The sequence below is a fragment of the Anticarsia gemmatalis genome, chromosome 23 (assembly GCF_050436995.1).
Source record: "Anticarsia gemmatalis isolate Benzon Research Colony breed Stoneville strain chromosome 23, ilAntGemm2 primary, whole genome shotgun sequence".
Lineage (NCBI taxonomy): Eukaryota > Metazoa > Arthropoda > Insecta > Lepidoptera > Erebidae > Anticarsia > Anticarsia gemmatalis.
In genome coordinates, this window is record NC_134767.1 from 9,226,329 (window position 1) to 9,249,416 (window position 23,088).

Here is a 23,088-nt window from a genome sequence, read left to right on the forward strand (position 1 = left end):
AAATGACTCAATAACCTAAAAAACGACCGCGTCTCTCAATGCGAACATATACTTTCTTTCAATATCATTAAATTGCTCAAAAATGCTAAAATTTTATTACAATATAAAACTACTGATCAATCTCGAATATTGAAATAGCAAAATCCCCAACCCACAATAAAATTAGCTAGCATAGTGGACTAAAGACCTTCCGTTACTCATTACGGAAGCAGACCATTGCCCAGCAGTGGTATAATAATTGGGTAACATTTTATTTTTCAAAACATATTTTACAGTGCCTTGATTTCTACCTACTTCTATAGGAAATTCCCATTAGAAATAAGCGTGATTTTATGTACTAGACTATTCAAGTAAATATATAATTTGTGTTATAATTCCAGTTGAGTGAGAGTCTATCGGCAGTGGACACGACGCCTGCGAGCCAGCCACCCACGACCACAGAGCCCACCGTCACTAACACCACATGTAAGTTTACTTATGTATTATATTGCTTTGTTGTTTTACCGCTTTTATATATGAGTGAATATCTATCTCTAAATTAACTAATATTTCTTACACTTCCTTCTTCTTAAACCTTCGTGTTGCGTGATTGTGAATTTACTCGATTATGCGTTTTTACTTGGGCTTGTTTGGCTTTTCAAATGTGTGAAACACTATATTCTCTTGATAAATATTGAGAAAATTTTGCTTGGAATTAAATTGGCCTTACTTCACTTTTGATCTTGGGTCGGCTAGACTGTAAGTAACCGCTTACTGTATGTTCATATAAATTGACTAAATGAACACTAATAAAACATAGGAATATGTCTAAATTAAATACAATTTTTGCCGACGTCCATAGCGCAATGGTAAAGATTTTACATTACGCCTCACGACAACCATTGGAAGGCCGTAGGCTAGATTTACAAGAAACGTACACATTTCTGTTATTCAGAAGAATTTGTTTCGTGTTTGGTTGTACTAATGGCCAGTATTGTATAGCCTTTAATAATAGCAAAAGATTTATATCTTGAATGGTTATACAGACTTTTTAAGGATTAAAGTCCTGTATTGCTTTTGTTATGTATGATATTCACTCATATATGACAGTGTGTTGTTTGTATGTTTGTATGCACAACGCTAGAGCGTACCGTCGTACATGTCGGTGTCGGTGTAAAGTTTGTGCGACATTACTCAGCTTTATACTGTGTGCGTCCAATGTTGCTTGTGGGACACTGGATACTGTGTGGACCTTACATTTGTTCTATTTTATTTAATAAAAAAAAACAATACATTTTAAGATATTATAACATAAAAGCATCATGGGTTTTATCTTACTCTAAATATGATGCGCTTTTTTTAATTTTACCTTTATTCGAGGAGGAGAGTTTCCCAGTTGTGGTAAAGGTTTGGAATTTTTATGAAGAGCAAAAAGAAAAAAAGACAATTAAAACTTTTTTAAGTTTTGATGGTTATAGCAATAAAAATGGTGAGATTTAAAACCATCTGTGTGTGGACTTATTGTATTATGTGCTTGGTATGGGGTTTGAATTTGGTGATTTACGTTTAATTTGATTTGTTAAAAACGTTTAATTTTGTTTTTGAGAACTGCTTAATAATGCTCGAAGAATACCTTTGAGCTGATAACAAATAAAGTTATCGACGTTTGAACCTCCTTTTTTAAGTCAACTGTACAAAGTTGACATTTTACAGAAATTATTGGAAAATAATAAAATTGTGTGTAATTGTTATGTGTATCATTATATTATCAAAGCAATACTGATGTTCTGCGTACATATTCCAGCGTCATTAGAGGTGCAGCTGTCGGCGTCGATGAAGCAGCTGTCAGTGTCGGGCGTGTCGGGCGTGAGCGGCGTGTCGGGCGCGGTGGACGCGCACGCGCCCGCCGCGCAACTCGCCGCGCACCACCGACCCAAGGTACACCACCACCCCACCCCTCACCACCACGTGCACCACATTCATACTCACTCATGCACATACTCATTTACTTCAACGTACAGTCGGCTAAATAATAATGAAAATTACTTATTTTTAAGTCAAAGTACTGCCGTCATTGTTAAATATACAATTAGTTATTGAATCTTTAGTCACTTTGAGTGTTATGAATTTACAAAAAAATCTATTGCTAATACGTTAAAAAATGTTTTTGGAGTTCCTCAAAAACAGGTTACTACAATTTTGTCCACATGGCAATAAATCTTTATTTTTTAAGCCATTATCTACGGGCGTAATATTATAAGTATACCTTTATCTTTAGCTGACTGTACATTTTTTTATGTCACTGTTTATTCATAAAGAGTAAAGTCATATTTCTAGTCATAATAGGTTCAGTTTAAATTTTCATGTTTTTTTTATTATTATGATTTCATCTTAGATTTTTCTGTTTAGAAAACAAAATAAAGTAATTCGTATATTGTACAAGATAAACTAAAAAAGGAATATAAATTCTTTATTTGTTAGTTAGTTGAACCCCGCGACATTACTCGTCTTCTCGATAATAACGTACTTTCTAGATACTAAATACGTTACTCGAATGTAGGTATCAAAAACAAAGCTATTTTTTAGATCGGTCAAGGTAATTTTAGTTAAAGTGTTCACAATTCACAACAAGTAAACATCTTGACAGTGTTTTTGTATTAGTGTCTTCTCTAAAAACATCAAAATATAATCTCTGCAGCAATTTGTAGTAGAAAAATTCTTATATATGACCACACCTTTCTATTTTAATTTTTCTTTCTTTTCGTTTCACTTGAGGTGAGTACCTCTTATCACAAAACTTTCATCAACCAAATCGCACATCATCACTCATTTTCATCAATATATCACATTAAAATAGCATTAAGATATACTATAAAAAAATCGATGTAAGAAGCGGTCAACATTTCAAAAGAATTCACACAGGGTTTAGTCTTCCCAATTTGGTGGTGGTTTACAAAAACGATAGGTTAGCTTCACAATATATTGTTCATTCACATCGCCATGTCCATCAAAACAAAATCTATCGATAGGTTTTTGAAACTCATTCACTATCGGCGATAGCCCAATGGTTAAGGTAGCAAAGAGATACCCATTGCACTATTGACCTCTCATTTTAGCTTAGATTGATCGAAAGTAAAAAAAGTTTCATAGATACGTAATAGCTGTATCAGTTGTGGTATGTTTTGTCTCTATTTCGAGGAAGGGTAAAGCCAGTTGCGCTCACCGGTCGGTAAACGATCAGTGAATAAAGCGATACAATGTATTAATGGGATATTATGCTGAGCGTTTTCCTTTAATCCCATAAGCTTTAATCGCCAAAGCAAGCAGAGTTCCTAGATATTTAGAGGCCTTTCGTCCTTTTGTCGTTTTATACCTACAGATGAAGGCACGGTACATGTTTTGCCGTTAATTTGCATCATTGTGTTCCATGTAATAGGGGGCAAAAAATAGGCCCTTCAGCCAAACTAAATGGCTATTGAGAACATTTTGATATAAACTGCTGAAGTCAAAATTAATGTAACTCCGTGATATGCACTAATGTGCAGTGGCATTCACTACCGCTACGGCATATGGCAATAACTAGTAGTATGTTGGATTAAATGCTGAGCGTTTCAAAGCAGACAGGGTTTCTAGAACCTTCTTGTCTTCCTAAGAGCATAAACAACTAACCCAGCAGTTAGATAATGGGACAAATCATACTAAAACTAGAGCTATTATCATTTTATGAAGTAGAAAGTAAAGTGATTGTCTGTTGCAGACCGTAGGACAACAGAATGTATACGCCGCACATCACGCGGTGACACACCATCCTCCCGTCTACGGGGCCAATGTATACGCTCCACAGGTGTGTTCAAACATACAAACTAACAAACGTACTAACTTATTATAAGAAGTTGAGACTAACAATAACTTTTACTCACTATTAACTAATGTTTTTGGCTTGATAATGAACGCGCAACTAATTGCGTTTGTAGTTGATTTGTTAGGGGATATGAAAAGGTAGTTTTTTTCCCTTGCGTTAGTTATTCCCATATTAGATTTTGGTCTAGGGAATTGTAGGAGTAATATTAAGTTTATGGTCCTATTTTTATCCTGTTTTAGGGTTATTCACGTTGTGTTTAGGAAAATTCTTTAATAATGTTTTTAATTTTGAAATTGGCTTATTATCGGCCTTAGTTTAGAATATAAACCCTAATGTCCTGATCATTAAGATATTTCGACAGTTTCGGGTTTGTTTCTAAACTAAGTGATGAAATCAGACGATATAAGTTTCAAGCATTGGATAAACATATTTTTATTAGCTGCGAATGTTATTCAAAAATTGATTTATATGTATTAGGTTTTACGTAGACAAGTAAGTCTTCTATACTCAACGATTTTAGTCTTCAGCGACTAATGTTATACAATCCAGAACGTCGACGACGCGATTTGTATAGGATTTGTATGGCGGTAGTTGCTGCTTGAAGAATCTAAAATCTTTGAGTATCGGAGATTTGCGTTACCTTGTGTACAAAAGGCTTATGCAGGGCGCAAAAAATATCGTTGACAATAACTCCCTTACCGGTGACTATAAGAACTTTTACTATAATAGATTTGCAAAGAATTAGATTAGCGCATTCTTCGACTACGACGTCTCTGTGTGGTGATGTAGTTTACACTAAAGTAGCGCTTCAAACGATTGCATTACTCGTACATATTGTATGAATCTGTTACACGTAGTCGTAAAAGATCTGATTTTCTCGTCTTGTCAAATTTAAAGTTAAATCCAAAAAGAAAGGTTCCCGATTATACCGCGTCACTATTAGTAAGGACTTACCCCCGGTATCTGAGCAAATTTAACGGTAGTTTATCTGTTCAATAGCGTATTTTTTGTATGAGCTTTGACGCTATTGAATAGATAAACTACCGCTAAATGTATCTCAGAAACCGGGGGTTAGTAGGTTTAGAGCGCGAGCTAGGTGTACTTAGGAGCAAATAGTAGTTGGCTATCTGACGCCCGGTTTCTGAGGCACATTTAGCGGTAGTTTATCTATTCAAACTGTCATGTTTATATTAATCGCTATTGAATAGATAAACTACTGCTAAATATACTTTAGAAAGTGGGGGTGTGGTAATGCAGACGAACTTAAGTAACGCCTCAAATATATTATTAGTATGAATCAGTCAGACTTAGGTGAAAAGTAAGATCTAACTTTCATCGATTCGAATCAAATTTATCTTGTAGGAGCGATAAGCAAAAATAAAGATTTCGAAGTTTTACCGCGTCACTATTAGTAAGGAGTTAGTAGGCTAGCCGCTAGGCAGTGGGAGCTAGGAGGTCGTGGTAGAGTGAGTGAAGCTGACGGGCTGCCGCTTGCAGGTGAACTCCAGCAACGCGTCGCTGAGCGCCTCCATGGCGGCCAGCGCCTACCCGTCCAGCGTCACGCTCACGCAGTACCAGCCCATCATCAACTCCTACCAGGTACCACCTGATACATAATATATTAACTACCTAATACTGCCGACACTAATTTATATAATAATAATAATATACTTATTCTAGCCATACAAAGTTTGTCTTTTATTTTAGTCTTTTGGACTGTGTGTGCACTTATTTGATGTGTGTGTGTGCACTTATTGTGTATTTTATGTGTAAAACTCGGTTTCCACATCGAAAGGGTAATGAGCGGGAAATTGTTAAGCAAAACGCATTATTTTTATAGTAAATAGGTTTATGTATTCATCAATAAAGTGATGGTCGTTCCATTTCCACTTTAAAACCGAAAGATTATTTATATTCTTTTTACACGTTTGGTTCATTTCGTACGACTATTTGTTGGTGAAAATCGTAAGTTAATAATGGGTTCGTTCTGCTTGCGGTGGAAACTGGGCTTTACTTTTGTAGTTTCAGTGGGATTGTTATCTGTGGGTTAATTTACAAGAGCTAAAGTAAGCCCAATCAGACGAGATAAAGACTGTTAACAAAGTTTCAGGGGCTCAAAACATTTCTATTTGAATAAATTATTATAAAGGTCGAATTTTAGTCAGAAGCTTGAAAGTCTGACAACCAGTCTTACCGAAGGGTATCGTGTTATCCCAGGTAACTGGGTTATGGAAGTCAGATAGGCAGTCGCTCCATGAAAAACACTGGTATTCAGCTGCACCCGGTGAGACTGGAAGCCGACTCCAACATAGCTTGGAAGAAAAGCTAAGCTGATGTCAAGGTCGAATTCAACAAAAAATCAAGTAAAGACGAAGACGAAAAAATATGTGTCACTTCGAATTCAAACAGGAATGAACTTGATCGCAAAATGGCGGACCAAATGTTGACAACTACGGTACTGACTGCTTTCCTGCACCACGAAACACACAACGACATCTGCCTTTGCCATTACTGCGCGTACGAGTGATAAGGACAGAGATAATAATCGCCCGTTATCGCAATGAAACTTAGTAATGGTCCGTTTGTTTACGTTTTTTATCTCGTTAGGTTGGCCTTACTTTAGTCTAGTTTTGGGGAAAGATTTTATTACTGAGTAGCTTCAAAGGTTAGATCGTTTGCCATTAGTTACAGCATTCGTTTTATTGAGTAATATATTTAATAAATCTGTCATCAAACATTTTGACCGTTTCAACAAACCACAAGCGGTTCTAGGGAACGAGTTGGTATGAGGCCAACTTTTTGAACAAAGGAACTTCAATTCCTTTGGGATAGTGATTTGTAAGTTATAGGCGCATAACAACGTAAGTATATATATACTAAGTGGTTATGCCCGTCCCCGCAGCAGCAGACGTCGTCATCGGGCGGGGTGTACGGCGGTAGTGCTCTGTACACGGCGGCGCCCTACACGCCCTACCAGCCCGCCGCGCAGCCCAAGGGACAGCCCAAGGACACGCAGCAGGTATATACTACATCACTTACATAATGATGTCTACGAAATAACGTATCCCTCTATATTATTGTCTTAATACTTAGCAGCGGTAGCATTTTCTAAAAACATCTGAAACAATTAACTCAGATGCTGGATTAACTATTAGACATCAAAGGGTACAACATTTTAGACTTGTGTTCGTAAGAATGCTGTGCTCACTTAATGAATCAAAATGTCGTATACAAATACGACATTTTTATTCATTAAGTGAAGTAAAGTTAATCTCATGTTATATTTATGTGTGTTTTGTGCGTACAGTATGACAGTTCAGTAGCGTCGAGCAACAATAGTTTATCAAGCACAACGACGACACAGACGTCAACCGCCAAAGTTGCGACCACGACTGGTGAGTATTGTTAAAAACAAATTATATTTAATTGTTTATTTATTAAAAATGACATACCGCGAGCGATTCGGTTTTGATATGCTTGTTTTTTTTTTCAATATTGCAGAGATCTTTTTGGTTCTCCGTAATTCATGATTGTAAAGTTCACAACTTTCATTCGAAATTTCTAAGTTAACACAGTGTATACTAGCATTATATAACTTAAATTCAGAGCAGAACTATTTATCTGCAATAATATTAAATCCGTAAAATTTATTCCTCTGTGGTTTTTGACGATGGATGGTCCATGCATTAAAATGTCAAAGTTATTCTCTAAATGCAGTTATTTAGTCATAGAAACATCCAGAAGGTATATTATATTGTGTATGTGCAGTGGCGGGTCACGGCTCCAGCCACTCAGGCGGCGGTGCCTATGCGGGCGGTGCGCTGTACGGGGCGGGAGCCACGCCCTACGCTCCCTACGACGACCAGATCATGCGGCCCACGCTGCCGCACCACATGGTACGTACACTGTGTAGGATTACGCACTTAACCCATTACTGGCTCACTGATTGACAATACTTTCCTCATGAAATAACAAAACTTTAGAGCCTAGACTTTATCAATCTGGTCTAAATGCAGTTCGGAAACTTACACACTAATCGCTTACTCAGAATTTTAAGAGATTTCCTTACCCTACACCTTTAGTTTGCACTATTAAAACAAAAATTACAGACTACCAGTGATCTCGCGTTGTAGATAAATATTTCCCATTCCCAACCAACATTTGACAAATATAATTTTACTTACTTGACGGTATTTAGTGATTCCAATTAGTATCTTCTCGACAAGAGTGATCGTTAATTGACATAATATGTGTATGTTCTCAGGGCGGATACTACGAAGTAGGGTACGGCGGTCGGGAGGCCGCGTTCGGACTGAGCGCTGGAGAGAGGTTCGGCAGGACTGATGCTGCGTCACCACAACAGGTACACATACACTGCCATTACACTAGCTTATTAATATAAAATTAGAAGATTGTGGTTGGAAAATTATAGCTTCAATCAAAAGAACAGATTTTTTTATTTTTGTTTTTTTCTCTCCGTAGGAACTGTCTTCATGCTTCAAGGAATATCATAAAAAAGAATTAGCGAAATCGGTTCAGCTGCTCTCGAGATTTACGCTTAGCAACAAATTAAACAACTCGTTTTGTTTTATACATAGTACAGACGCGACATGAAAATGTATGTCGTAGATAGCTTCATATATCCTCCTCATGTATTATTTCATCTCAGAATTTATGGTCTCCTTGAAGAAAAACAACTTCTCTGAGAGGATTTATTATTTCCCCTTGATTCATCCTCTTGATTGTTCACTACAATTAATGAATTTTGTGTCGTCACAGGTGCCAGCGGCCGCACTACCTCCAGGCTATGCCTACTTCGCGTATCAACCACCTCCAACCACATACACACAGTACGGAGTCTACTCCACGGTAAGTTACATCACACACATTATCTCAAGTAACATGTTGTAACTCCCCACATTTATCAACGCAGAATCGGCTAACGCCGGTTATAGAAGCCTTTATGTCCGCGAAATAAGGGTATTATTAATACCATTCGCATCGGCTCGGCTCGGACGACGCGTCGCATCGGCTGATCGGTGATAAGCCAAGTAGTGTGGTGATACCCATTTGGCTGAAGCCGATTCCGCGTCGATAAATGTGGGGAAATACTAAATGAATAATCTTGAAATCGTTCAAGAGAGGTATTTAAACTTTGCATACAAAGTTTTCATTGGTCAGTACATGATTGGATAGCCAAGCTATCAATGCTATGTCCAGTCTTTAAATAGATTCTACGCTTGCGTTGGACCTCAACAGGGATGAAAGAGAATTGTTTGCACAACAAGAGTCTCCTTTCAGCTTGCTTTTGTTGGTCTACTAAACGTCAGACGTGAATATGTTTAACTAATTTTGTAATTTGTTTGTGTGCATAGTACGGCGGAGGCTCGAACGTGGGTGGCGTAGGAGGCGTGGGCGGCGTGGGAGGCGTGGGCGGCGTGTCGGGCGGCGGCAAGGTCAACACGTACGCGCAGCAGCAACAGCCGCCCTACGACGCGCAGGACTCCTACAAGCCTGGTATGTGATGTAGCGTCAGTTACTCTTTTTCTTTGGCCCATTACCGTACCACTGCTGGGCAAGGGTATTCTCCCGAACGAGGGAGGGGTACAGCCCTTGAGTCCACCACGCTGGCCAAGTGCGTGTTGGGGACTTTGCATGCCCTCAAGATAGAGTTAAACAATATTTAGGCAGGTTTTGTAATCAAACCAGTACTTCCCTCCATTACCAAATGATCCAACGCGTGATTGCGAGCAGCTGCATCGCTCTAAGAAGCGGATGGTAGACATGTACCGCACGAGATAATAGTGCGAAAATGAAGCTCGACCCATAATGGATTGTTTGTCATGAACCTCATGTCATGTCATGTCAGCAAACGATTGGCGGTGTACATGATAAATAACATCACAATAAAAGTTTTGTTCCATTACTTAATTAACTCGGTAGAACCTTCACCGTATCTTGGCTCTCTGTTTAAACTCGTAACAGTAAACGTGATAAAATGAATACGTACAAGGTAGTCTGTTCGTGACATATTGTGTATATTGCAGGCGGTCCGTACACGGGCAACGCGAGCAAGTCGGGGGGCGGCGCGTCGGCAGATCTCACCAACGCCATGTACGCCAAGACGCATGTCGCGCTCAACAAGGTCAATGTGAGTACCGCTATATTATTACTAAGTTTTTTTTTATCTAACCTGTATCTGTGTCCAACTGCTGAGCAAAGGCCTCTCTCCTAGACTTCCAGCCCCCTTGGTCGCTTGCTGCTTCCGACCAACCGACAAGGAACGTATTCAAGTCGTCCCGCCTTCTTTGTATATGTCTATTTATCAATAAAAATATTATTCTATCCTTTTTGATTTAGACATTTTCTTTCGAGACTTAGAGATTGTAGGTTCCAGGCTTTCGCAATACTTAATTTGGGCTGGTTTAAAGTTCAGATATGTAAGGTATTGAAATGGCTTGTCATAGATGACATTTTGAACAATAGTAATCTTTTATAATGGTGTTCATGAATGTGTTGGCCGAGTTTGTAGCGTGCGTATGCTGCGTAGATTGTGGCCGCACTGTGTAATAATGAGAATATTGTGAGGGGTGTCCTTCGGGGTGGTAGTGTCAGGTAATGTGGGAGATTGTAACGATGAGTACTTGTAGTTAGATCCATATTGTTCTTGTGTCCCGCAGAGCTACGAGAAGGCGACGTTCCACAGCGGCACGCCTCCGCCGTTCGGCGGCGCGTCGCACCTGTACATCCCCGCGCCGCCGCACCACCACCCGCACCACCACGCGCCGCAGCAGCACCAGGTACTGGTCCCACCACTCACCACCACACATACACACACTCTACTGACACACAGCTGCGCGAATATAACTCCTAAACCTAGATCCGACTGTAGACACAAACCCCTAAATAATAATAAATTTTATTTAACTCACGTTTTTTTGAGAAACTCCAAATACATAGTGAAAATATTTCTTCCTATATTTAAATTATGGATCTTATTATTTAAGAACATTTATTCTCAATTATTTATTTGTTAATAATTAATTACAAAAAATGTGTTGTTGTTGATGGTTTCACGAATTCAAAAGATAATAGTGACCATTGTTATATAAATAGTTATGAATTTTACATTGTTTACTAAATTATTTAATAATGCCGTTTGCCTCGGATACCTACTCTACAAATACCTAACCCCATTTTTTCCGACATTATGTATCATCTAACACAAAACTAACTGTACAATGACACGACACGATACGAATGTATTGATGTGATGATATAGCAGTGAGCCAGTGTGAGACACGAGAGTGTAGCATGTCATGCCGATCACGACATACAACTATAGTGATTTATTGCATTCCACGAGTGTGGACACTGGTCTATTACTTGACAAATTAAAATTATTGATAACATTGCCTGTTCATTTGATATCGCTTATGTATTCTAAATAAAATACATTAAAATTGATCCATCCAGTTTAAAGTTATGAGGTAACAAACAGAAAAAACATACAGTTGAATTGAGAACCTCCTTCTATTTTGAAGTCGGTTAAATTTATCCTTTTATTCACATTTTACATAGTTTCAGTCAGTTATCATTAGTTCATTAATGTAATTACAAGTTTCTTAACGGCTTTTGTCGTACCTAGTAGGATGTTCCATAACTTAATTATGTAATGTAGTAAATCTGTGTTGGGTAGCAAAAAGAAACATCATGTCCTGCTTACAGAGCACGAGTTTCCTTTCGTTATCAAAGAAGAGTTCGACTTGAGTCCACTAATGTTGGACAAATGCAAAGTGTAGCCTTACATTCCACGTAACTAAGCCAGGTTTTCAAATTAGATTTGTCTAGTAGTTTCAAAGATGTTTAACAAGAAAGCATACAGAGATAGAGTTAAATAGTGTTATCAATAGGATAGGCAAAATTATAGTCATATTCTATTATTTAAGACATTATTTTAAATTAAATACTCTTTGCTAAAGCCAGTGTCCACATTCAAAAAATAAAAGCAAAACGAACACATTAAAAGTTTTGTTGATATGCATGCATTCTTAGTTGTATTAAGTTTGTTATTATATTTCTTAGAGTTTACTTTCGTTTGTAGATGGATGTACGGGTGAACAGTAGTCATAATAGGCGGGTAAGTAATATATACATAAATATCTATTAACGCACACAACTATATATGTGTATTGTGTATATGCACTATGTGTTAACATTTTGAATGGACACATACAACAAAACATCTTGCTTCTATAAAGGCAGATTTAAGAAAATCCTTCAGATAAACGTACAGTCTCAGTAAGCATTTGCAATTCAAAAGTCGCTTATGAGAAGCATTTGTCAGCAAAAATACTTGAGAGAAACTTATTTTTATAGATTTGATAAAGACTACTTTACTTCTATTCGCAAATTGACAAAAACGTCAAATATTTTTAGTCAAAATATATTGTCCAGTTTACATAGTTACATACATAGGAGAATGATGTGGCTTTGACTGGTTTCGCCTATCTGTTCTTGATACAAGAAGACAGGCATAATTGATTTATAGACCATAAATATATGGTCATTCTCTTTAATTACCCAACTATGCAACACAGAGGATTATTTTATCTACTTAGTCAGTTTGTCAAATATTTACTAGTTATTTATCAGCGCCACTCAAAATGTTAACTATGCACATCGCTGTATATCTATTTATATAATATTATCTGTATCACAATAGGGTAGTTGGACATCATTTATATTTCTAGAATTGATTCAAAATACTTGCTTGAACTATTGAAAAAGGGTTGAATATGAAAGCAGGCCCTAATATTTACGTATTGATTGACTTAAGTATTTGACTTAATACTATCCCACTGCACATATTACGTCTCCTATCAAAATAAGACATATAAAGCCTTTTAGAATTAAATAAAAAAATATGGTTTAATTCTGAGAACTTTATTCGAGTCCATCTAATTTACCAATTAGGCAGTTATTGATTGGGATATAAGATAATATGATAAAATATTGTTTTTTACAAATATATTTATGTACTTTTATGCAACTACCCTATTAGTTTAGTATCATGTATTACCCGCCTTTCCACATAAGTGCATGTATGTATAAAATATATTATAATATGAATGTTTTGCTTACGTACTCTTATTTGCATTATTATTTACACAAAACGGTTACAAAGAACTCCGAGACGCTTTTTTTATAAACAAGTTATGCATTCGTGCCTAATTATGATTTTGCAAAATATAATAATGACTCTAGTGTTTCAGTTGTCAGATTTTAATAAATTACTATACTACCTTTCTTTCCTTAATAGTAATTTTTAGTAATAAAACCGGCTTCATTCCGAACACGTATTGGTTAGCTCAACAAGTGGAATCTTAGCAGATTTGACAAGGTTTAATTGTCATTTTATCTTTATATGTGCTATCAGAAACTGTACCGTAAGTTGTGAAACGTGTAATTTTCAACACTTATGGATAAACTGCCAGCAAATTAAGATGCCAGAGACTAAGAAATATCGTCAGAATGACACTTGTTAAGCTAGCTTATACTAATCAGGAGATAGTGGAAATGTCTATTAGTTATTTTTTATTAAAATCTGTCACCTTCCTTTTACTACAAGATGTTGTATTGCATGTAGTAGTGCATTGTTATTGATCTGTGTGGTGTTGCAGGAGAGCGGAGCCGGGGGCGGGCGCGCGGCGGCCAGCAAGCCGGCGGCGAGCAAGCCCAGCTACTCGCAGTCCTACTGGGCGCCCAACTAACCCGCCGCGACAGGTAACATCTACTAGCACATTTATCCACAATGTTCAATCAAAGACATAAGCCCCGTCAAAGGCCTTCGGGCGGCTTGAACAACTTTGACACTGGGTTCACCACTAACCATACGATAAGAAGAAGAATGTTCAATCTAGTGATATAATTTAGTAACTTTTACAAATACCGAGAAAATAAGTTAGGAGACCTAAGTTTTAGTTTTTGTAGTTTTTTTTTTTTATAACCCATTACTGTCCCACTGCAGGGCAAGGGTCTCCTCGCAAACGAGGGGGAGGGGTTAGGCCTTGAGTCCACCACGCTGGCCAAGTGCGGGTTGGGGACTTTGCATACCCTCAATAAATGTATTATACAAATTTTTAGGCATGCAAGGTTTCCTCACGATGTTTTCCTTCACCGTTAGAGCAAGTGATAATTATTTCTAATACACACATAACTTCGAAAAGTCATTGGTGTGTTGCCTCGGATTCGAACCTGCGACCACTTGCGTGTGAGGTACCAACTTAAACCACTCGGCTATCACTGCTTAGTAGTTTTTGTAGTTATCAAAATAATTAATTTCAAGTTGAATAGATTGATTGATAAATTAATCCTAAGTCTATGAAGTATAAAAAGTAAATTACTCTTGAAACTAAGTTGCGTTGCTGGCGGGAAACGTTTGTCCAAATTATTTCAAACAGTTATTTACTAATCCTTCGAAATGTTACGGATTTAGTTTTCTTGTACGACCATTGTGCATTGTGTATTAAGTTGTGTGTTTGTAATGTTGCAGGCAGTCCCCAGTTGTGGTTGGTCGCGTGACACATGTACATAGCGATGGCGCGAGCCCCTCACATCAGTCAATTGCGCCGACACCCGATAGTTATAGTATAGCTAACGTATACATTCAACAACACACCCTTGTAAAATATACGAAATTACACACAAAACAAAACTATGTTAATATTAATTTTATAAATTCATAGTGTAAGCGGACACGCGCGGCGCGACAATGTATTTTTTGTCATATATTATTTTTTGTAACACTAAATCGTTGAGAGACTACGGTTAGTTTGAATGATGCAATATGATTATGTATCGGTATGAGTATATTATGAGCCGGCGTGTTCGCACTCTCATTTCGTTAAGTCCGCTATCATAGGTTCGAATTGTTTAAAAATTGTAGTTGCTATGTGTATCTAATAAAGTATGTATATGTATGTAAGCATTTGGTACGCTATGCGCGCCGAATTTTTTTTATTTAGTTGACATACTTTTTGTAATTAACACTATTATTAAAAATGATTAAAGAGATGTCATAGGACGTTAATCTTAATGTAAACGAGTATAGTCGAGCTCTTTTATATGTGGAAGAATGCAATTGTGATGATCTCGCGGGCATTTGAGAGTATGAGGGATTACACATATTGGAACTTGATACATGACTTTTATTTTGTTACACTGTTGAGCTATTGAAATAACATCACAACAGGTGGGTGTAAAGTCGGACCAAGTCACGACTGATCCGGTGTACAATTCGAGTGCACTAGTGCCATATACTGGTGTTCGTAAACACATCAGTATGAAAACAACTTCAGGACAATAGGTAAGCTCCCTTAGGTCCTTTAAGTAAAAATATACAGATAAGTAGATCATAGCTAGAAGTGTGTTTTGACTGCAACTTATTTATTTATATAAAATTTTATGATATATTTTGTAGTACCTAACCCTTTGTGTTCCCTTTATGGGTAACATAATATATTTTCCTTAAGATGTTAATTTTTTTAAAATTTTGCTTAAAGATGTGATATTGGTAGAATATTTGCTACAGGAGGTAAAATAAAACAACACATCCCTTGTCAAACATTTATTACGAATTACAATCAATGTAACAGAAATGTAAAAAATATAAAAAATAGCAACATTATAATTTTTCCTTAATACGAAACAAAACTTCAAGTTTTTAGTTATAGCACAAAGTTTATAAAACAAAATAACACAGCTCTTGCATCCCTTTCTAGTCGTATACACAAACTCTTAGTTTAATACAATCCTAGGATGTTATGCACCCTGTAATTTCACCCTTTAGCGTCATTCACTGGAGACTTAAGTTATTAATCATATTAATTTAGGTTTTTTTTCCTCATAATGAGCAAATTTTGTCACACTAATCCTAAACTACAAGTCAAACTCCAAACTTTCCAAATAAAATATTATTACCTGTCCCGGGAATCATCCTCATGACAATATTTTGCATCTTGGACCAAACAGGACGTATTACGATAACTTATAATTTTCGAAAAACATACTTTCGGTTAGTTCATCAAATCGCATTCCTTAAAACATTTTTGTTTACAAAAATAGTTAAAGTTAGCTAGCTACATATTCCCCGTCTCTAGTGAACGCTTCTCCCAAACTAAACAATATCAAAATTCTAACATTCCTCTTATTATTACACTTATTATGATTGGTAAATGGTACACACCTAGTAAAATGGAATCAACGTAAAACAAAATGCTTGCTTTCTATTTAATTAAATATCTAAAGCAAAATTAATCCATAAATGTACTTTAGATACACGCAATAGACACTTGTGAAGAAAAGTGACTGAAAACACTATAATAGTTTCACTACTTTCAGAAAGTAAATACGGCACGGTTCTCCCGTAACCACGGTAGGGGAAAGGTGCGAAATTTTAAATCAATGAAAATTCAATTTTCCACTAACGCGGCGAAGTGGAAATTTCGAACCGTGACAGTTCTATTTCAATGGAAACGCAACCTTAGGTTTTCACATAGATAGCTAGTTTTAAACACGTACCATACTTTTTATTAAAAGTCTGACTGTCAAATCTTACTCAGTCAGTGCCGTCATAGTCAGTAGAACTTGCACCGAACTTTCGAGAAAATGACAAAATTCTTGATCCTTATGTATTATGAGTTTATACTTACAGATAACTCTATCCCGTAGATAGACAGCAAAATTCTACTCGTTACATGTAAAAACTGTTACTTAAAGCTATCATGCATAAATAGACGAAATTGTATTTAAAATACTACTGTAATACAACACGATGAGAATACTAAACTTTCATTTAATTTTGATATTATATCTAGTGGGTATCTTGTATAATGTAATTAGTTGTAAAAGTATTAGATAAAAAATTGTACAGTAGAAACATGGCAACTACGCTTTCTGACTACTCATTTTTAGCATCGAAATGACACAGAAAATGTCCAACCCTTTTTAGGTATTTTTCAACAAAAATAAGTTGATTAGGTTTTTTAAGTCCAGTAACTTAGATATTTTAGTTATTATTTAAAAAAATAATAGTTACCAACCTACATAGACTGCCACCTAGCCCCACTAACAAAAGATCGGTTTTTTAAATAAGCCCTATATCCGCGAGTTTTTGGCACGTACTACTTACTTATCAAAGTAAGTTGCCAAGTTTTACTGTATTATCATAATCTGTCTTGCTAATAAATGCGATATAAACATGGATTAGCTGAATTTCTCACTTTCTATCAAGTAAAAAAGACAAAAAATACCAACCCACCTCGGATTGCTTCTAATTTCTCCATTAGATTTTTTCTGAAATATGCAATCATGCTGTATGGACTGTAAGGCTGCGTTTCCACCAGAGATGTGCGATGGAAATGTGTCGTGCGAGGATGTCTAGCTGTGCTGTGAAAATGTGTGGGTGTTTCCACCAAAGCTGTGCGATGAAAATGTGTCTACGAGGATGTGTAGCGGAGCTGTGAAAATGCGCATTATGTGTGGTGCGAGGATGCGTTGCGAAGCTGTGAAATGTATCGACGGGGGTGCGGTGTAGTGGGAGCGGAGTAACGCGAACGCCTGCCTGCCGCTCACGTCTCACTTTGCTGTCGTTAGCGCTTGTAGTCGTACGCATGTCGTACGGTTGCGTGGCATAATGGACGAAAAATTAATTGATTCCGTTAAAAAGTAGCTCCGTATCTTCTGCTTCCATTTCTTCATCGCAAATTGTTAAATATAAAAGTATCTTCTTTTTCCAATTATCCATATCTATTTTACGCACTTCTACTTCCAACAAACTCCGTCTATGGACTGGCTGGTACAGTATGCGCAAACCTCGCAACACATCCTTCTCAACACATCCCTCGCACACATCCCTCGTACACATCCCTCGCACACATTCCTCGCTTGTTTTGTATGCGCAAAAATCTAGCTCCGCTGAGCCGTTTCCACCAGAGCTGTGCTGACCGAGGCGAGGTAAATGAAGCGATTCTATTGGTTCTTTACAAACACATCCCTCGCTACGCATCCTCGCACATCTCTGGTGGAAACGCAGCCTTATGCACGCCTTTTTGAAGGTATCCGGCCGATATCGATCCGATCCGTTATATTCAAGTTTTCGCGTTTATTAGCAGACAGATAATTTAGGCGGTAATTGAAACGGTGTGTATAGCGAGACATTCACAAGTGCTTATTGCGTTTGAGCACGAACACATTTGAGCTATTGTCAAAGATGCAGCGCGGCGGCGTCGTCCACGATCCAGTACAACGAGCCGGGCCGCACGCGGTTCGCGGGCAAATCCTCCTTGTCTTTTAGGATACGCTGAAAACAAGTAGAAGTAGAATAGCCTAGAAGGAAAATGGCAGAATCTTTCTTAGGAAATTTTAAGAATGTCTTTGCATGTTGGAAACGTGTTTATAAAAATCACAAAGGGCTCATGTGATACAAATCGATACAGCTAACATGGCCAAGCCCAGCTCCTTGAATCTAAGCCATATAACTGTTTTTCAACTTAACTAGGATAGTCAATCATATATTAATATTGAATTTAGATGTCAGTGCCTTGCAAGCCTAACCTAAATCCTGGGATTTCCTATAGAAGTTTGAAAATCATTCGCAACATTTTCATCAGCAAATTTCCTAACAGCTGGTACAGATTTGCTATAGCTGTTATTATGCAGGATCATGGCAATTAAAATTTTATGTGTATTTTAGTCAAATATTGATTTTAGGAATACATACCTTAACCATGTCAGCCTTTCCCGCGCCACTGATAGCGAAAATACAATTCCTTGCATTATTAATCGTCGGGTAAGTCAACGTCACCCTCTCCGGGGGTGGTTTGGGGGAGTCAGTGATGGCAGCCACCTTCAAGCTGGTCTCCTCGAGTAATGGATGACCAGGGAACAAGGAACATGTGTGGCCGTCCGGACCCATGCCTAGTAAAAGCAGGTCGAATTTGAAGTCATCGCTTTTGAAAGCTTTCGTTAGTTTCTCTGTGTAGTCGACTGCGGCTTCTTGTGCTGAAAATAAAAATACGAGTTAAAAACAGGGTTATACGTAGGTAGTTTGCTAACGGGTGAGAATTTCTTGAAAAGTGGATAAAGGAGTACAATATTTGTTATACTTGTTAATGGAATATTTCTCAATGGATGACTGGAGTTTGGTAAAGTGCCCGGCAAAATGGCAATAGGTTTGCCTCCTAAATCCTAATACATAGGACTGACATTATATTAATATGTATAATATTCATTATTAAAACGTCAGTGTATTTCAGACACCTCTGCCTAAGACTTAATAAATGTTAATATGGCACAATAGTTTAGAAATGGAAGGTCGCAAATCTACTATTTGGTTGTGGGTTTGATTACAAATGTAAGTTTTTTTAAAACTATGTATAATATTTTGCGTGACGTTATTTTTTAATCCACGTTCATTGCAATTCAGATAATAATAACCTTAGTGTGAAATCTTTACCTGATACTCCCTGCTTAATAACTACAAACTGGCTTTCCTTCAAGGGAGTCTTAGGCACCAGCTCCCTCTTATAAGTGCCAAAGGTGGAGTCTTCACTGTCTTCAGGCACCACACGCTCATCACAGAAAGCCAGCACCCATTCTGACCACTCTGTGTCCACTCGAGGTAGACTCTCACAAAGGTATTTTACTACTGAGCCTCCTGGAACATTAAAAATTTATTAATTAGATTTATCTTGTATGATCCAGCTTAACAGGGATGGCTGTTTTCAGCTTAAGTACTTAAATGCATAATTCTTCAAAAAATTGGTTAAATACTGTATTGATAAATAATTGGCTGAGGGTAATGTATAAAAGTGTGTATGTTATTTAACAAAATTTTATTCTATGGGATCTTCAGAGAAAGAGAACTGAAGTATTTATTAAAATTATCATAATGTTGCAGACGTTAACATTATTGATGTAACTCGAAACTTAATAGCAAAAAGTCAAATTCAAGCAAAACCTTCAAGTACAGAACCAAGTAAGGTGTCGATTACAAAAAATGTGCTGAATAAGTGTTGTAATGAACAATGTTGATTAATTTATTTCAATATATAAATAGGTAGATTATAGTCCAACGATTTAGTAAAGAGCATGGTATGCAAGGTTCCCAGCCAGCGGAGGTATACAAAATTGAGAATGTAGAATATATTCATGTAAATCTGAAAGCTATGGCTCTATAATAAGTTGTCGGACTATATTTTAGGTATGTAGTTAATGTAGGTACGTAATATGGTTACTTCACAAACAATGCTTGGTCATAGTTATTTTGGTGAATGACAGTGCAATAAAGTCATTGCTGTTTTGTTTCACAAGAAATTAAACTGCAAAGATAAAAGTGTCAGATAGAATCTGATATAAATGATAATTATTTTATCTGTTTAGAAAGTAGGTACCTACACAAGTGATTTCACAATATAAAATAAAAAAATGTGGTACTATAATATGCAAACCTATTTGCTTTAGATCTATGACAAGTAAAAATATAAAAAGTTAATTTGAATTTATGGCTAGGAGCAAGCGCATTAATTAATTATTAGTTAACTTCCAGTTTTTTTTTGTTTTTAGATTGTTTCCAGATGGTCATGTTAAGTCAAGTAGACTAAAGTCTTGAACAGTGAAAATGAATCTAGAATAAAAATGCTTTCAAAGCATTTCTCGATTGTACTGCTAGAATCTAAAGTTCTGCTTGTATTTTAACAGTTTTATCAAAAAACCTGAAAAGAAAACGCCGGTTTCAAGATCATTCATATGTAAACATATGACTATGTCATAAATGATCGTTAATTTTGTAAACATATCGCTGTAAATATAGCTCGCATTTTAATTACATATTACGCAATAGTTTTAATATAACTTGAAGTACTTGAATACATAACATTACATCAAATGACCTTTGAAAATAAACTTACCGGAAAGACCTATGTAAAACTTTCCACGGTTGTAAATTGAGTCGTTCGATATTTTTTCTATATACGATGCTAATTTACCAATTAGTTCCTGTTCGTCACTCACTTTTATTGTCGTCATTTTTAAGTAATCAATTTTGGCGTTTTAATTAAAAAGAAAAGTATTTGTTTTCTTCCCACTTTCCGGGATAGGAACTTGTGAATTGTCAAATAGAATTTGTTTGAGGTTATGTGCGCGCGTTCCAGACGCGCAACAACCTAAGATTTGATAACACCATTTTATTTAAAAAAATTAAATTTTATTTCAAAAATATGTGACAATGCCTCAATACTTAAACAATTAATAAAAAGTGAACTAATTTGTTTTTATCACTGTTTTTAAACGTAAACTAATCTTTAATCGTTTCTTTTGATTAATTTGCGAATGAATACTGAACGCTGTTTCGGAACGCAAATCATCGTCATCGGTCACTCAAAATGTTTTAAACAAAATATTATTTTTATCAGTAATTATTAGTCATGGTATTTTATTAATGCCGATAAAATCTACAGTAATTCATAGATGTCATGTTATATTATATTTGATTACCGTAAATCCCTTGCTAACTAGTACCTACTAGGTACCTATCGATGTAAAATAGATTTAGTTGTGCCATAATTTCCGGAGATGGCGATCTAATTAATATAAAAAATAAGTTTAACACTAACCTAATGATTTATTTTCAGCAGTTAGTACAAAGTAAGTAAGTATTTAAACCATTATACATGCTTCAAATAAATATTATTATTGTGAACTTTCGAAACAAAATTGAACGAAAAACGTTTTTGATACATATATTTTAGAAATAATATAAAAGAAGGTTGTATTATGTATACAAGTATTAGAATTCTAAACAAATGCCTGTTAAAAATATGTGTTGTTTATTTTTCAGAACAAAAATATTTGTCAGAAGTGGGATTCGAACCCACGCCCACAGAAGTGGACTGCGACCTGAACGCAGCGCCTTAGACCGCTCGGCCATCCTGACTTGTACAATAGTCTTGAAATTACAATTCGTTTTATATGACCGTTTTAGTTGTACTAAACTTGGCAAATTAAACTTAATTATTTTAATACGCTTTAATCTACAATGGGGACGAAGTGTCATAGCGATCTTTCTAAATAGATAACAAGATAAATAAAGTTCGAGTAGTGTTTAAATTTGTGAAATTGATAAATTACATTATCTCATGATACCCACCTACTTTTTCTTGTAAATATGGATAGGGCTATTTTGGTAACCGATGTCGTATTTAACTAATAATGTACAGCCATTTCTTATTTAATTGGACGCTATACTATTGTAAGAAAAATACAAATTAAGAAAAAAAACTTTGCTGAAACGTCATAACTTATTTTTTTTTTTAATTAAAAGTGGAAGGTAATCTGCAAGAGATCTAATATATTTTAAAAAATCTGTTTCTGTTAAGAACTCTGATACTTGTACTGTAATGTGGTGTTCAAATAAATCGTTTACAGTAGAATTATGTTTACAAGTCGCGATAGAATAAAATCATTAACACAAATTTCATAAAACCATAATTTATAAACCATTAAAAAAGGGATGTAGGATAATGCTGTAGAGAGACTTAGACAGCTAAGAGCTAGAAACAAAGTCTCAAGCTTTGAAAAGTCCCCCATTACATGTCGAATCGGGCTCAAAGGCGGCCACCGTGTTCGGGTCGGGATCTGTTTCGTCAAACAGCCCCTTAACAGGCCTCGTCAGGCCATCACATGTCAGGCGATCGAAGTCACTCCTGTCCATAGTAATGTGGATACCTCGTCAGGCTCCACACCACGGTAGTAACCCACCCGAACCTTCAACGCATCATGGCGCTACAGCATTATCCGCACCCCTCTGAAACATTCAAAATACACCTCCGCATTCCGCCTTTATGCTCGGGTTCGAAACTTGGATCTTTGTTCTTAGTTTGTTTCTTTTTTAATCTGTGCTTCCTATCCGTCAAATTTTGGAGGGAACTTAACGTGTATATTATTTGTTTTAATAGAAAATTTTCGCTGTGATAAAAGTTTACTTAGTGCGTTTTGATATTACAATGATTGATAGGGGTGGTTTTTATCTAGGTCAGGTGCTATGCAGGTTCGGACGTCCTTAAATTGGTTTCGATAAAATATTGCTGATGTTGCGTTCACAGCGATGTTACTCCAACTTTATGTAGGTAATTAAATAGTAGATATTATCACAGATTTTTTCAATACCTTAACTTTTTGTTTTTGGG

At 36.4% G+C, this 23,088-nt stretch overlaps 2 protein-coding genes and 1 non-coding gene across 9 annotated transcripts in view; 1 reads left to right on the plus strand and 2 right to left on the minus strand.

Annotated features, from left to right (window-relative positions):
* Nucleotides 1–15,041, plus strand: part of lig (ubiquitin-associated protein-like lingerer) — a 38,422-nt gene extending 23,381 nt beyond the window's left edge. For 4 of the 7 annotated variants that reach the window (XM_076129789.1, XM_076129792.1, XM_076129790.1 and 1 more), the window contains 15 exons: nt 381–465; nt 1,784–1,917; nt 3,737–3,823; nt 5,339–5,440; nt 6,744–6,860; nt 7,149–7,236; nt 7,610–7,737; nt 8,106–8,204; nt 8,621–8,710; nt 9,217–9,358; nt 9,889–9,992; nt 10,522–10,641; nt 11,946–11,981; nt 13,525–13,627; nt 14,397–15,041. In XM_076129789.1, the coding sequence (XP_075985904.1) occupies nt 381–465; nt 1,784–1,917; nt 3,737–3,823; nt 5,339–5,440; nt 6,744–6,860; nt 7,149–7,236; nt 7,610–7,737; nt 8,106–8,204; nt 8,621–8,710; nt 9,217–9,358; nt 9,889–9,992; nt 10,522–10,641; nt 11,946–11,981; nt 13,525–13,614 (1,422 nt within the window). In that variant the 3' untranslated portion in view covers nt 13,615–13,627; nt 14,397–15,041. The remainder of the gene's footprint in view (nt 1–380; nt 466–1,783; nt 1,918–3,736; nt 3,824–5,338; nt 5,441–6,743; nt 6,861–7,148; nt 7,237–7,609; nt 7,738–8,105; nt 8,205–8,620; nt 8,711–9,216; nt 9,359–9,888; nt 9,993–10,521; nt 10,642–11,945; nt 11,982–13,524; nt 13,628–14,396) is intronic. The other 3 variants (XM_076129794.1, XM_076129796.1, XM_076129795.1) reach the window with 3 other exon arrangements.
* Nucleotides 15,042–15,455: 414 nt separating this feature from the next.
* On the minus strand, nt 15,456–21,033 carry LOC142983162 (6-phosphogluconolactonase-like). The gene is made up of 4 exons (XM_076130037.1): nt 20,812–21,033; nt 19,359–19,559; nt 18,624–18,904; nt 15,456–18,203 (listed from the first exon to the last, which is right to left on the minus strand). The coding sequence occupies exons 1-4, from the start codon at nt 20,927–20,929 to the stop codon at nt 18,108–18,110; spliced, it is 696 nt and encodes a 231-aa protein (XP_075986152.1). The 5' UTR covers nt 20,930–21,033; the 3' UTR covers nt 15,456–18,107.
* A 719-nt stretch (nt 21,034–21,752) lies between these two features.
* TRNAL-CAG (transfer RNA leucine (anticodon CAG)) lies at nt 21,753–21,836 on the minus strand. Its single transcript has one exon. It is a non-coding gene; the product is annotated as a tRNA-Leu (tRNA).
* Nucleotides 21,837–23,088: the final 1,252 nt, after the last annotated feature.